Below are 15,342 nucleotides of genomic sequence, written 5' to 3'. Positions count from 1 at the left end.
CACTGCTTAAATCAGTCCCAAGTTAACAAGTATTGTCTATAATTTTTATTTTATTTTTTTAACTGGAGTATAGATGATTTACAATGTGTTAGTTTCAGGTGTACAGCAAAGTGAATCAGTTATACATATATCCACTCTTTTTTAGATTATTTTCCCGTATAGGTCATTACAGAGTATTGAGTGGAGTTCCAATAAAAATAAGTTTTAAAGGGAAAGAAAATTACCTTATATGTGACACTGAACACATCAAAGTAATACGACCGAGAGATTCAAAGACCCTATAGGGAAACAAGGTCTCTAGGAAGATGAAAAGATGTTTGTGGAACATGGAAATTGAATCCCTTTGTCCCCAAGAGAAGATGTTCCCTTGTAAACACTGTGTTTGATTCAAAAACAAAAGGACACCGAAGTTTATAAACAATTCTGAAATCAAAGCTCACTGAATGTTTGTGTAAGTCACACTGACTGGTAACAAAAATATATGATGGCCCACGGACTATGGGATTAGAAGAATACTCAGATGTCCTTTCTTATGGGGTCAGCACCTGAAGCAAGGTTCCCTAACTAAGGGGACCAAGGCAAGCCGATCTGAGACATGCTGCATCTGTTCTTGCTTCTTTTGGCCAATGTGATGTTATCAAGGTTCTGTATTCCTGCCTAAACCAGGAAGAAAATCAAATGCATAATGGGGTGTGGGAGCCATCCCGTCTTCTAATTTGTAACTTACCAACTCACCTGTAGCTTCACGCACCTTCTTCCTATTTCTGTATTATACCTAAAGCATAACCTACACCTTGACAATTCAACATCAGGTAGATTTCATAAATTACAGAGAAAGGCCAGCAATTCAATCACCCACCCTTTCCCTCATCAGTGAAATCTCATGGAATGTTGGTTGTCGGACATGGTGACAAGAAAACAGGACATCCAACCATCCTGACTTGTTAGAATCACCATCTAAATGGGATGCCACACCATGAGACAACCACCAAATAAATGCCAACGTAAATTTAGTTTACAATATAGAGGGCCCTGGCAAAATGTGTTTCGGTATCTGATGAACAGCAAGCATCCTTTCTCACTCTGCACTAATCTGCCTAATTCCTTGGATTACCTGAGATGATTTGGAAAAAAGGAAAAATTTAAAAATAAATTCCTTCAAACTACTTAAAAGAAAATATCCTAAAATTACCAAAAATACATAATTTTTTCTTTTAAATTCATTTAACCTTTCTCCTCAGGAGAAAGAAAAGTTCAATATACAATTTACTCCAGAGAAAACACCTTGCCTTTAAATTTTTAAATTCCAAGGCGAAGAAAGGAAGGAAGGCATGTAGAGAGGGAAATCCTTTGCAATTTCCTATATATTTCTAAACAAAGAAATGTTTTCAAACTATACACTAAGGTTTTCAAGGTATACACTGTCAGAGTCCATGCAGGGGGAGGAATTCTGATGAACCTGCCAGTCCAAGATTAGAGCAACCAGGTGTTTCTATAATCAATCAGAGCTGGAGAGGTGAGACCGTGAAAATGCATGCTTTATGGCTGTGCGGACAAAAATGCAGTGGTTACTATGTGGTGCTTCTTCAGCCACGAGACCTCACATGTGTCCACAAGGCCTTTCCCTGGTTCCTCTGCTTTTGTCTGAAAGAAGCTATAGATCAAATTGCAAACCTCAGGCTTGCAAGTCAAAAACCCACCTGTGGAAGAAACCGCTTCCATTAATGGTTCTTAATGACATACTTTGTTCATTTGCAGTTTAACATACAGAGTCTGTTCACTACTGTGGAAAATGCATCATGCACTCCAGGAACTGGTTCATTAATGACAAAGAAGCATCCTTAAATTACAATACCCAATTGAATAGGGCTGTTATTAAGAAACCTAAAGGATATCTCCAATATGTAAAGGCTGTTATTAAGAAACCTAAAGGATATCTCCAATATGTAAATACGATTAATCATTCCATGTCGCCTAACATAAAAATCAATAGTATGAATAAAGCCATAAATCAATTAAATCAATGTAGAAACCAGAGGCTAATCCTGCAAAGCTTCATGAATTTATAGGCTGAACGACGACCATGTGAGGAATGAGTAATGCGAATTTCCAATCCCTATGAATTCCAAAGATTAGTCCTAAATTTACTAGAAGCTGTCAACAATTTAAAACATGTTTTATAAAGCTTCATATTTTAAGCATAACTCTACAAAAGAAAAGGGATTAACCAGAAAACACTAATTTAGCTTTTCAAAATCAGTCATTCAACCCACTGGCAGCAAAATGTTGGTAACATGAGTTTGTGTGTGTGATTTTCTATCAAGTTCTTGCAAACCAGTGGGAGAAGGAGAGATTTGCCCAGGACTCTCCAGCACACGCTAGCATGTCTGACTGTACACAGCTACCTCCACTGAGAAGCAGGTATGTTCTATTTCAGCAATTTAAATCTTTAAAAATTAAATGATGAATTTACTCAGACTATACTATTAGAAAGGATATTTATTCAAAATAATCTGTATCATCATGTATAAATTAGTACACTCAGTGTTACGCCTTGAAAATGTATATTCATAGAAAAATGGGCCAAGATTAAGCAAATTAGCTGTTTTTCTATTAACCATTTACTTCATAATAATATGCTTACGATTTAAAAACTATAAAAGAGAAAAGAAAAAAACATTTCTCTCACTTACCTTTCCGTAATAAATAATTCATAATATTTTCATACATAAAACTTTTGAAAATATGCAAAATATTTTCATAAAGTACTAAGTATTTTAAGTATTTGAAGTAATCATTTATGATACTCTCCTTTAAACTGTAATTTGAAGCTCTTAGAATGCCATCTTACACGAAATCATATATTTTTATTTGATCTTCCACCTACCTAAGGATACTAAAATCTGTCTAAATAGCTACCAAACCTATCCGCATTGCTATGCCTACACTTCTTTCTTTTCATTTATATGACACACTTCACTACTTTATATAAATGAAGTATAAAAATGCACAAGTTAAATAGAGATTAAACTAATTCAGTATGAAATATAAATTTACCACTTGTTCATTTTTATTTAGATTAGGTCTCCCAGTTCTAACAATTTATTCATGCTTTAACTTAGGACATATTTCTGGCATAACTAAATTGAGGGTTGCAGCTAAGGCCAGTGTTACCAGGACATAGTAACATATAAGGAAACACGGGTATATTATTCAAACCAATTAGTATAGATTTAAATTTTAATCATTTCACATATTCTAAGTAATAAAAACTTTTTAAAACGATGATGTCCCTTTTAAAAATGATATGGAAATGATTTTTCAACATATTTGGGTAATTTCTCTTCCACTGGATATAACTGCCTTAATAGGAATATAGATTTCAGCTAATATATTTTAATATAATATCAAGAATTACCTTTGAATTAGACAAAAACCACTACTAACACAAGTCCGTGTCATCTCTTCCAAAATTTGTCCTTCAGGTTAAAAAAACAGACTATTATAGTAAGTAAAACACACATATTTCTCCACATTTTATTTTATTATTCCTTAATTCATACAAGTTTAAATAATCTAAGGTATAGGCAAAACAATTATGATTCTTGTGAACACCAGACAACTTAAATAAATCTTAGATCTGTAAAAACCTAGTGACTGTCAATTTTCACCCAAGCAGAACAGAAAGATTTAATGTAAAATCTATTTCCAAGAGAAAACCTTGCCTTTACTTGGGCGGGGAGGGGGGAGAGGGTATGCATAAAATACCTATTAATTGTGGCAATACCCAGAACTTCAATCACATTAGAGTAAAATTTTATGCTAAACCATTTGGATCTTTTCCACCCTAACAGAATTTTAATTGGTTTCTCTATGCAAGAGTTTCAGTACTTCATCACTACGTTTTAAGAGTCTCTGCAAATAAGAAAACAACTGACTTAAAATTTGTTTTTAAAGAATCCCTTTCCTACTTCCTGGTAAGAATCACAGATTGCTTCCCAATGAAAACACAGCATCCTCTCTATTTGCTTTCACAGTAAACTTTAAATAGTGGGAGATGTCCTTTTTCTGAGCACAGAAATGAATACAATGCCCAACAATCAATCACCGGCGGGTGAAGTTCACATTGTTTAATAAACAGTAATACTTGGGACACTTCCGAATGAAATACTTAGGTGATGGGGTTAAAAATATTAAAAAATAAGGAAGCCCTGTTACTTTTCTTTTAACTTTATTTGCATCAGTCACATTTAAGAGTTGGAATGTTTATCTTTTTTTTCTGTTTTTATTATTTTATTTTTCAATACTCGTTTTAAAACAAACATTTGACGTTAACATAAACATCTAAATAATGTGCTATATCTTTCTAAATTTAAATAATAAAAAATATGTACTGCCAATTTGACTTAAGACACATTTTTCTTCATTAGTAAGATTGCTCAATTTGCTTTTTTCCTCAAATTTTAATTTTTTAAATAGCACTCTGTTGAAATGATAATGAAAAATTCAATCTAACCTAATTTCTTTTTTTTTTTTAACATCCTGGAATGTATCTTTAAACAAGGAGTAACTCCCAATGTGATGTGGAGGACCCATGTGTGAGATGGAATTCTATTCTTAGACTCCTTACAATTTCCCGTGGTAATTAGGAAGCTATATGTCCCCAGTAGAATGATGCTAACAAGCTCCTGCAGTTTCTACTCTAGCAAGAAATCAAAGGGACCCAAAACAGACAACTCACTTCAGTTAAAGGATTATGCAGTCTGGTTATTAAAGCGTAGAAAGCGTTTCTACTGTTTTATATCTGAAGAGACTTTCTAAAAGAATCAGATTCTACAGCCAAGATTATTTACTCAAGAAAGAAGAAAACTAAAGGATGGCCATGGAACGTATTTAGGGAAAAAATATATAAAAGCTATTAGAAGAAGCTCATTTCAGATAACTTGTACATTTTGAAACTTTCCCCAAGAAAGATGGGAAGATAACATAACAAACCTCTATTGCTCCTTGTAATTTCTCATGAAACATCAACACTCTTCCCCCATTTAGTGAGGGTTACTATTAAATTTACAGTTAGTTGGCATCCTTCTTTGGAAATGCAAAGCCACGTAGAAATCAATGGAGTTGACATTTATGAATATGATTCACATGGGTCAATATAACCAAATACACGATGAGATAAATAAAACACCTAGAAAATGGAAAATGTTGAAGAAGAAGAAGGCTTGGCCCAACCAACAAGAGTGACACTCACGTACCTTAAGGACTTCCATTGGCACCTGGGTGGCAGAGGGGAGGGTGGTGGGCACACTGACGTTTATGGCTGGTGTCTGACTCACGGGCACTCTCTGTTGCATGAACTGGGCCGCCTGCAGCTTCTGCTGCTGCTCCCTGCGTTCCTGTTCCTGCATCTGCTCACGCATGAGTTGCTGGCGTAGCAAGATGCGTGATGTCATACTGGAGGAGCTTATTGGAGGCTTGGAGGCCCCAGGATGCTCCTCGGAACTGCTGTGGGAAAACCAAAAAACACAAATTTAGTTCCCTAATGAAACACCTCATTTGCATTTTGGGGTATCCTAAATTGCACCACACTATGAAATGAGCCTGGGCAAATATAATCAGATCGCAGAGCAGTATTGCACCTAATTGAAAATCAAGAGCTGACAGGATTTAAGTCATTAGTAGTTGAATTAAAAGAAGTCAGCTTGATTGCATCCAGGCATTTTTATCATACACTTACTTTTCTGACATTTTATACTGCATACTACTCATCACCACCAAATATAGTGCCACCATATGAAGCGCCAAGAAGAGAGGCGTCTTAATGGCACCCAGATTTCCACATTTAAAAATAAATGGTTTGATTTCCTTTTTTATAGCCAGATCTAACCAAATAACGACTCCTACGTGCTATCTAAATTCCTTGAAGGTATCTGAAATGTTTACTAACACAGAATAGTTTAAAGAAAAGGTGAACTTTGTCATGGGGAAATTTTTCTATGATACAGGGAAGTAAAAATTATTAACGAAAGAAGCATTTGGACCAGAATGTTAACACTGAACTCGACCCCAGTCAGGAAAGAGGGCAGAAGACAAGCTAGTTTGACAACCCAATTCTTCTTTCCCTGGTTTTCTTTATACTGTCTTTTCTTCTGATTCACCTTGGCAAGCCCTATCCTACACACACTTTGTGAGTTCCCCATGAGGCCTACCTCTAATGGCAATGGTACTTATACTACCCAAAACTATTTAAAAAGCTTAAACCCGTGTTGTAAGTCAAAAAGAAAGGACGTCCTGATTTTCCTAAATATGGTTTTCTATTGCTTATCTTGCCAGCTCTATGACATCAGCAAATAATTAAACCTCTCTGCCTTAGTTACCATATCCAAAAAAGAGGAATAACAATAATTTTTTTAATTACCCATTTATTGAAATGGGAGATGTTTTTTAAATGTCTTTTGCATCATTTATACGCTAAAGCCCTACCTCTTAGGGATTTTGTGAGGATTAAATAAAATAATGAATGAAATAAGGCACACAAATCCCTTAATGAGTGCTATGTAGTACTGCCTTAATAAATGTTTGCTGTTGCAATTATTATTATCTAGAAATTTTAATTGTTTCCAGTAATATCATTTTCTTTTTAAAAAAATCCCTATTTAGGGCAAAGAATATAAAATCTTAATTAGCACTGGAAACAGAAAAAGAGTAACATTTGCCAAAATATTCACTCCAAAATTACTCTCCAAAAGAAGTATTTGCACCTTTAAGCTTCCTTCCTTGAGTATAAATCCCAATATTGTCCTTATCTTCTAACAAAGGCAAAATAAAGCCATTAAATCACAGACCAGCCTTATAAACTCCTTAAAGATAGGAACCTTCAAACTCTACAGGTAAAAAAACATGCTAAAGGATGAAGAAATGTTTGCATTTCACCCTCACATAGTTCCAGAAAATTACATAATAAAACTTATACTAGCAGTTAACTCATTACTCAGCACAGAAAACTGGTTCAACAAACTATGATAAGTTAATATAATATAATACTATATATACCCACTAAAAATGGTGTAGAGATATATTTATGGTTGTGAATAAAAACTACACAATATAATAAACTTAGAAAACCCAGCTGCAGTAAAGTATTCAAGGTAGGATTCAACTTAAAAAAATGTTCACTACAAGAATAAGTGCAAAGATAATGCTACCCTGAGCCATTGCCGGTATACATTATCACAAACCTTTAAGAAAACAACAGTATTGGGCTTCTCTGGTGGCGCAGTGGTTAAGAATCTGCCTGCCAATGCAGGGGACACAGGTTCAAGCCCTGGTCCGGGGAAGATCCCACATGCCACAGAACAACTAAGCTGGTGAGCCACAACTACTGAGCCTGCACTCTAGAGCCCGCGAGCCACAAGTACTGAGCCCACGTGCCACAACTACTGAAGCCCGCACACCTAGAGCCCGTGCTCCACAGCAAGAGAAGCCACCACAATGAGAAGCCCGCTCAGCACAACCATGAGTAGCCCCCGCTTGCCACAACTAGAGAAAGCCCGCGTGCAGCAACAAAGACCCAAGGCAGCCAAAAGTAAATTAATTAATCAAAAAAAAGAAAATAACAGTATTATCAATTTGATGCAGAAATTTCATTGATGGATAATTTTCCTGAGAAAAAAATTCAAAATGTGGAAAACCTGACATTAACAAAGCTGTTGACAAATTGCACAATATTGTGAACCACCTAAATTTGTCCCTTAATATGAACATGATTATGTAAATTATGAGGGGAGATGTGGGTCAAAGAATACAAACTTTTAGTTATAAGATGAGTAAGTTCTGGGGATCTAGTGCACAGCACGGTGACTGTAATTAATAATACTGTATTGTACACTTGAAATTTACTAAAAGAGCAGATCTTAAGTGTTCTCACCACAAAAAAGAAAATAAATAGTAACCACGTGAGGTGATAAATGTGTTTCACAAAGCATACATGTAAAAAATCATCGCATTATACACCTTAAATAATTTTGTTAGTTATACCTCGGTAAAGTTGAGGAAACAAATAAAACCATTCAAAAGACTTAAGAATAAAATAGGTTTAAAAAGCAGTAAATTATGATACATAGATTTGATAATATACCTTTTTTTAATCGCACAACTACAAAGTGAGAAATGCATGTCCTAAGAGTAAATTAAAAAGTAGGATCAAAAGTGGATTTACATTCTAATTTAAAATAAGGAGAGAGTGTGTATGTACACAAATACACACATGACTAGCAAGATGATCATAGTTGCCACCGTGGGAGTGGAATTATAGGTAAATTTCTTTCTCTTTACTTTTTCCCCTGCAAACCATAATAAAGCCATAGTATTTTTTCAATGGCAGAATATATGCCACTAATTGAAGAACATGAGGAACATGAACTAATTTACAAGCATGAAGAAATAACTTGAGTGATCAAAGCCACCGTTTGGCTAGAAGACACTGGATCCATCACAGACAGTATTTTGACAATAGGATGGGAAAGTACTGCCTTATATCCAGCACACTTGTTCTCTTGGAAGTCTTCAGAATCCCAGAAGACTTAATCCCTCTTTCCTTTATAGTTTCCTACAGATGTACAAGACTGAACAATGTAAATACTCTGTATTATTTTTATAGCATACATTCATCCACACCATAAAAATACCTAGCCATTCCTCAAAAATACTCCATCCTTAAGTTTCTGCTAAAAGGCCATCAAAAGAAAATGCATTTTCCCACTTTGAGTATGTGTTCAGAGCTCAAATGTACTTTCCTAAACCCAGAAAAGAAGGCTATTTTAAAATAAATAAATAAATAGATGGTCTTACTATTCAAAGCCTGTCAGGTTAAAACATTCCCAGAGAGACTGATCCTTTTGATAAAATCAGGAGCAAACCTTTGTGCCATAGCAAATGCAGCTGTGGAAAAATCGCACTAATTAGCTGCTCAAGACGAGCCATTGGCCGTGATACAGGGGGGAAAATCCTTTCAATTAACAGTAAAGCATTCTTGCGACGTCTTAAGTTAAAGTTACTAGTTATCAACCACACTAAGGCTGCAGACTTTAAAGTCAACTACAGTATCATTTAAAGCATTTACTGAAATAGCCTAACAGGAAAAAAAATACATATTTATATGGTAGACCCCTATAAATAAATTAAAATTCCACAAAAGAAAAGCTAGCAGGGCTCAGCTAATTGACATTTTAATAAATCTTCTCAGAAAAAGGAAAAAGTAGTCACTTCACTACACACACTCCCTGCGGGATATTTCCATGTTAAAGATGACTCTCAGAGTCTCAGCCTTAATCTCGATCTTTTAAACATTGCTTTCTCTTAGAAATAATTGAATGGGCAATTATCACCTTGCTGACAAAAATGAAGATACCTACACTTCAAAGTGTTACCAGGTCAAATGAGCATAATGATTTAAACTCAAAGTCGAGGTTTATGTGACAATATTACAGGTGGCCAAAAGCTTATTTTTAAAATGAGGACCTGATGCTTAAACTACTAATAATAAGCAAGAAGAGTTGTCCCAATGCATTTAATTTTAAAAGCTAACTGAACTCATCCAGGGCCCAATCTGCATTAGATAATCCTAATTCCATCAGTCTGATTCCTTTTAATCAGATTATGTAAAGGTCATTTATTCAACAAATAGTTATTGAGTGTTTCCTCTGTGCCAGGTGCTGGGAACACCTGGTTTCTAATCTCATAGAGTTTAAAGCCAGGGTCACATAATTTTTCTACGATGCCTTAAAATTAAGTCAATTATGTAGATTATCTGGCTCTTATCTAGTTCCACATGGGAAGGTGTACCTCTCACCACGAGAAATCACCCTTTGAAAGCCAAATGAAGAGGAGACAAATGCCTTTACTGGCACTTACCGAATCACTGAAGCCAGACATGCAACCTCCCTGACAAGTGGGAATTGCTCAATGGTGACTCAAGGAGGACGGCCATCAACTGGACGCAAGTTCTAGCTCAGTCACTGCTGAGCAATCTGATCTTCAACGAGCCACTCAATCTCTCTGAGCCTCTCCAAAACCCACCCCCTATATGTACAGCAGTGATTGAGTGAGCTAAGTTAAAGTGCTCAACACAGCGGCTAGAATATGGACACTTACATAAATAGCCATAAATGTGACTCAAGTTCCTACCTCGATGGCTGAATTTACATTTTTAACCTTCAAAGTCAGCCTCTTCTCTGTGATGACAGAGGTATGTGGACATGTGCTCTGAATTATCTGGTATGTTCCTAAATTCAGAGTTAATTCCACTGCCTTGATCAACCACTTAAATGTATCAGAAATTCCATGAAATCCAATACCTTGCCATCCAAACAACACCTGCCTGACCACCCCTCACCTTTAACAGTGATGCCAAAACCCCCTCACCAGACTTTAGGAATCAGTCTTTGGTCTCCATATCATCGTCATCCAAGACATGAATCTGGTTGTCAGTTGAAACTTACCTTTCAGGAGGAAGGAGCTGATACACTTTCCCCTACATTTCCTCTCTTCAATTCCTCAGGCAGAGTACAGCCCTGACACTTACTAACCTGTGGCCATGGCCAAGTCAGTCAATCTCTCTGAGCTTCGGTTTTCCCTTATTTATAGACTGTTTAATATATCTGCCTCTCAGCATTGTTAGGAGGATTAAAATTTGTAATAGATGTAAAAAGCTTAGCACGATAACCAGAACATAGGTCACATAAACTGGAACAGAGCTCAAAAATTAGTAGTAAAATAATATGAAACCATGAACATGCTACTTCTTTTTTGATGCAAGGAGGTGAATTTCCATAAGCCTATATGCAAGTTTGGACCATAGCAGATCTGCCTTTTAAGGTTTAGGCGATCCCTATTTAATTCAGAGAATCTGACAAAGTTTTGCTGGAGTGGAGGGAAGATAATTTACCCTGCAGTTCTCTCACCAGATATAAAGTAAAAATCCTAACATTTTTCTCCAGGAAAAACTAATCTTCTTTATAATCATTCAGGTGATAGAGCTCAAAGCCTAGCATTTGCCTGTACTGGATACAATGTAATTATGTCCAGGAAAGCACAATGGCTAATCACATACACAGTGGAGATGCAGGAAGGCATGATAATTAACCTCATGCACAGGTAAGAAAGCTATACGGAGAACACGTTAAGCTACCAGGGTTTCCAAATGCAAAAGGCTGGCTGCCACAATATCTGCTGTCTAAAGTCAAAATGCCCAGGCTCTATACCTAGAAATTCTGACTTCAGGTTAGCTAAGGCCTAGGAGTCAATGTGTCTACAAAAACTCTGCTCCTGATTTGGATGCCATGCTTAGAAACTAGAACACCTAAGATTACCCATTTGTTTAGTAGAAGCGCTGGGACATGAACCCACATCTTTGATTCTTAGACCAGAACACTTTCTTCCATGTCTGAGGAAACGCACATTCCATTCCCCACCTCCAGCAACCCTCACAAGAGCTCTGAAGAGTCCTTCTGATACTGAACCCAACATGTTGAACGGAATGAAATGGGAAGGACTACTTACTCCTGCCAAACAGGCTATAAAATCAAACAGACAAAAACATTTGTGCAGATACTGCCAATGGATCGTCATGGTTACAACACAACTACTCTATCATAAGGAAAAAATCCACAGGTTGAATCTACAAAAATGTTGTTCTGTCAGCAAAAAGAAATTTTTAAGAGTCTTTAGAAAGTAAGTCCAAGCGCATAAATCACCGAAATAAGAGTCAGTAAATGGACATATCTTTTTAAATGGCAGTCTGGGTATCTAACATTTTAGAATGATCAACACTTCCATTATCTTAACCTTTCCATTCCTTCCAAAGTCATCGCTTTGTAAGCGTAAAGATGGCTTCTTCATCGTGAATGGTGGAAGCAAGTACCAACAAGAAAATACATTGTTACTTGTCTACATGATATATATATGAAATATATGGTATGTCTGATATATGGTATATATGATATATATGATAAATATATATCTCACTTAAAATAGCTGAGAGTATAACTCATGTAAACATGAAAGTACCAGATTTCACAGTTTGGCTTCAAAAATTGAGATCTTGTGCACTTCAGGCATCACCAACCTTGGTTTTAGTGGTCAAGAAAAAAACATGAAAACATGCCAAACATCCAGCTTTTTCTGGTAACATTACCAGCTCAGACAATAAATACTACAGGTTTCTGGCATGGAGGAAATAAAAAGGAAAAAAAAAGGAAATAAAAAGGTACACTTGCAGAGTGTACCTTGTCTTCCTCCTCTTCTTTCCTTCAACAAATATTTGAATGCTTTGGCAAAGCATGTCCAAGGGCCGGGTTCTGCTAGACGTGAGGGTAGCATGGTGTCCAGAGTGGACAGAACACCTGTCCTCTGGAGCTCTTTACTCTCCAGGGTACAAAAGGAGGAAAGTATTATAAAAAGCAAGAACCAGCAATCATATGCAAGTTAAAAATCTAAAACTGTTACTTTTCAACACCTGTACCCCAATTAGTTTGAAAACATCGGAGTCTCTCCGTATCTACTCAGGATTAGTATTCTTTAAGCTGGACCTTTGACAGATGCCAGTAAGAGTAATTTCAATAATTGATTACATCAAAATCAAAGAGGAACATAATGAGATTCCCAATATATCAATATTCTTCAAAAGAGGGTACAAAAAAATGATACCCTGGAGTGCAGGAAGAAAAGATTAAAATTTATATAAAATTTATCCATCATTTCTATTTTTGTACATGTTGTATATTATAATATAGTATTAGTATAGTGGCACATGTATAAAATTTATAAGTAAAATAAAACACGTTGAGAGAGTCTGCTTGAAAAAAAACCTTACTTTAACTAGGAGGGACGGCCAAAAATGTTTGAGACCTCTGTAATATTAGACCAATGCTCTTCTAGGCAACGTTCCTCATCAGATGTTTTTTAAGTTGATTATTTTCACCCCTCCCAAAGAGAGTTTCTCACTTCTATACACTCCAACCAAGGAGAATCTCTTACTAAAAGGTATTTTCCAACAAGGATATGAAGGTGCCATTTCCTCATTTTAAGGCCATGACTGTCCTCCATTTCCCACAGATGCCACCACGGGTTTCCATGCTCCCCTAACTCTCAATTCCCCTTGAAGAAATTATATCCGTCAGCCTACTATCAAAAAGCTATAAAGCGGATGAAGCTGAGGGTCCCACACTCACACTTCTTGTCTCTCCTATCAAGCTGCCTTTCACTAGACCATGTTGTAGAATTCTTGTTTACACTGTCCGACTATGGAATCTCATTCATATCTAGACGCCATGCTTTAAAAGGCTCTGAAAAATTCGCCTATAAGGTGTAAGTAATTGATATGGCATGACAAGATATCCCACTTAAGAGTATTTTAAAAGAAAGAACTTTTTATCCAAAACTATGACAATCTAATGACAGAATTCAGACATGAGTGTGAAAGTAATTGGAAGGATCTTTTTAAAGACAGAAAAGCCATCTATCTCTACTCAAATAACTGCCCCAGTCACAGGGCATGCTCTGTCCACTTGTCTAGACAACGTCACAACAGGTCAGAGAAGATTCAAAAGCCTTAATCGCTTAACAATTACTGCATGTCTAGAACATATCAACCAAGATGCAAAGTCTGCAATACTGTGTGGAAATCAAGACAAAAGTACCGATTGTGATCTCAGGAGCAGTGAATGTGTGCACCTGTCATGGTTTAAAAGCCAGCCTTACAAATAGTGGTAATGATTTATGGTGGTCACATGGTACTTGTGCCTGCCCAGCATCCTGTCCCACTTCTTTGGCAAAGGACCCTGATTTCACCTTGAAAAATCAGTCTCCTCACTTTTCATTCCCGAGGTAGGTTATGGCGGTGCTGCCAACTCCAGACATAGAAGTACAACGTAAGTTGGACCAATCAGCATACCCATCGAATGTGCTTGTGCTCTAAAATGGTCCAATAACAGTCAGCCCTATGCTGAGTAGAAATAGAAATATTGACTAGAAATACTGGGGTAAAAGACCTCTATGTATACTAATGTTTGGAAAGATGCTGGGATATAAATCTGGAACTTCCTGGACCTATGTGAAAAGAAAGCCAAACTAAATGAAACAGTGATATGAGTTGAAAGAGGGAAAAGAAGCCTGAGAAGGAAGAATGAAGAAGGAGCCAGTGTTTAGATGACACAGAGCATCTGGATCAAACCATCCCTGAAGTCTTGATAACCCTGGACATAGGATATTGATTTACAAGGGACTCCCAATCTCCTTTTCTGTTTAAGCCAGTTGGATGTGCTCTGTTATACCACAGCTCATTTCTGTGGCATTTTAGAAAATAACAGTTATTCCAAAAACGAAAAAAAATCAATGTTTCAGCCTAAGAGCTACAACTCAAACAATCTAGTATCCATTCTATTTTCTCCTCGTTTAGGCTGGTACACTGCCACTCACAACATTTCCCAGCTTTCCAGGAGCTAGGTTGGCTTCACGCCTAAGTTTTGCCAATGAGACTTAAGCAGAAAGGTCATGTGGTACGTCCAAAAATTCTCCCTAAAGAGATACCCATCTTTGCCATCACGTCTCCTTGAATTTAGCTGTAATGGCTGCAGGACTGGCAGCCACTCTGAACCATGAGGATGAGAACCAGACTTAAGGACAGAGCTGGAATGTTCCTGGCCCTTCATGACCAGATAGAGCCAGCACTATGAGGGCAGAGATTTCTGTTTTATTCACATATAAATTCCCCAACACTTAAAAAATACTTAGCATATAGCAGGATGAAATAAATATCTATCCAAAGAGTAAATCTGGTGTCTCTATTCTAACAAATACCCCACCTCCTAAAATCAGATAACACTAAAACCTTAGTGTTGGAAGACCTTTAGTCAAACCATTTGCTTGAGTCATCCAGTGGCAGAGAACACATTTTTTCCAAAAAGCTCAGTTCTAGAGACCTACTGTATTACCTTAATTCTAAGACAAACTTTCCTTCCATGTTTTAAGAGTTCTCAAGTCAGAATAGATCATATAATCATTGTATATATTCAGTAGAGTTTTCATCTCCCCTGAACAGTCACCTTATAATCAACATTGAATTGGATATAAGGAAATCCATTTGATAGACAAATACTGTGGCACTGGACTAATCATAGCCACTCAAAAGCTCAAAGGAGTTATAGTTTGGATAACCCAGAAATCTGAGCATCGGAGAAACACACTTAATTAAAAGGCAGAGGAAGAAACATCAATTCATTCAGTATCTGAAATGAGAATCCACAGAATGGAACAGAGAAAGGCACGAGACATGGGCCCAGA

General features: G+C 36.6%; 1 protein-coding gene across 6 annotated transcripts in view; it reads right to left on the bottom strand.

Annotated features, from left to right (window-relative positions):
- Nucleotides 1-15,342, bottom strand: part of MITF (melanocyte inducing transcription factor) — a gene marked incomplete at its 5' end in the record, with an annotated part of 224,489 nt that overhangs the window by 83,499 nt on the left and 125,648 nt on the right. For all 6 annotated transcript variants that reach the window (XM_082662713.1, XM_082662710.1, XM_082662711.1 and 3 more), the window contains one exon: nucleotides 5,259-5,508. In XM_082662713.1, coding sequence (XP_082518839.1) covers nucleotides 5,259-5,508 — 250 coding nt within the window. The remainder of the gene's footprint in view (nucleotides 1-5,258; nucleotides 5,509-15,342) is intronic.

Source organism: Grampus griseus (genome assembly GCF_964374135.1).
Source record: "Grampus griseus genome assembly, chromosome: 10".
In the NCBI taxonomy this organism is placed as follows: domain Eukaryota; kingdom Metazoa; phylum Chordata; class Mammalia; order Artiodactyla; family Delphinidae; genus Grampus; species Grampus griseus.
This window is presented reverse-complemented; position numbering and strand designations above follow the sequence as displayed.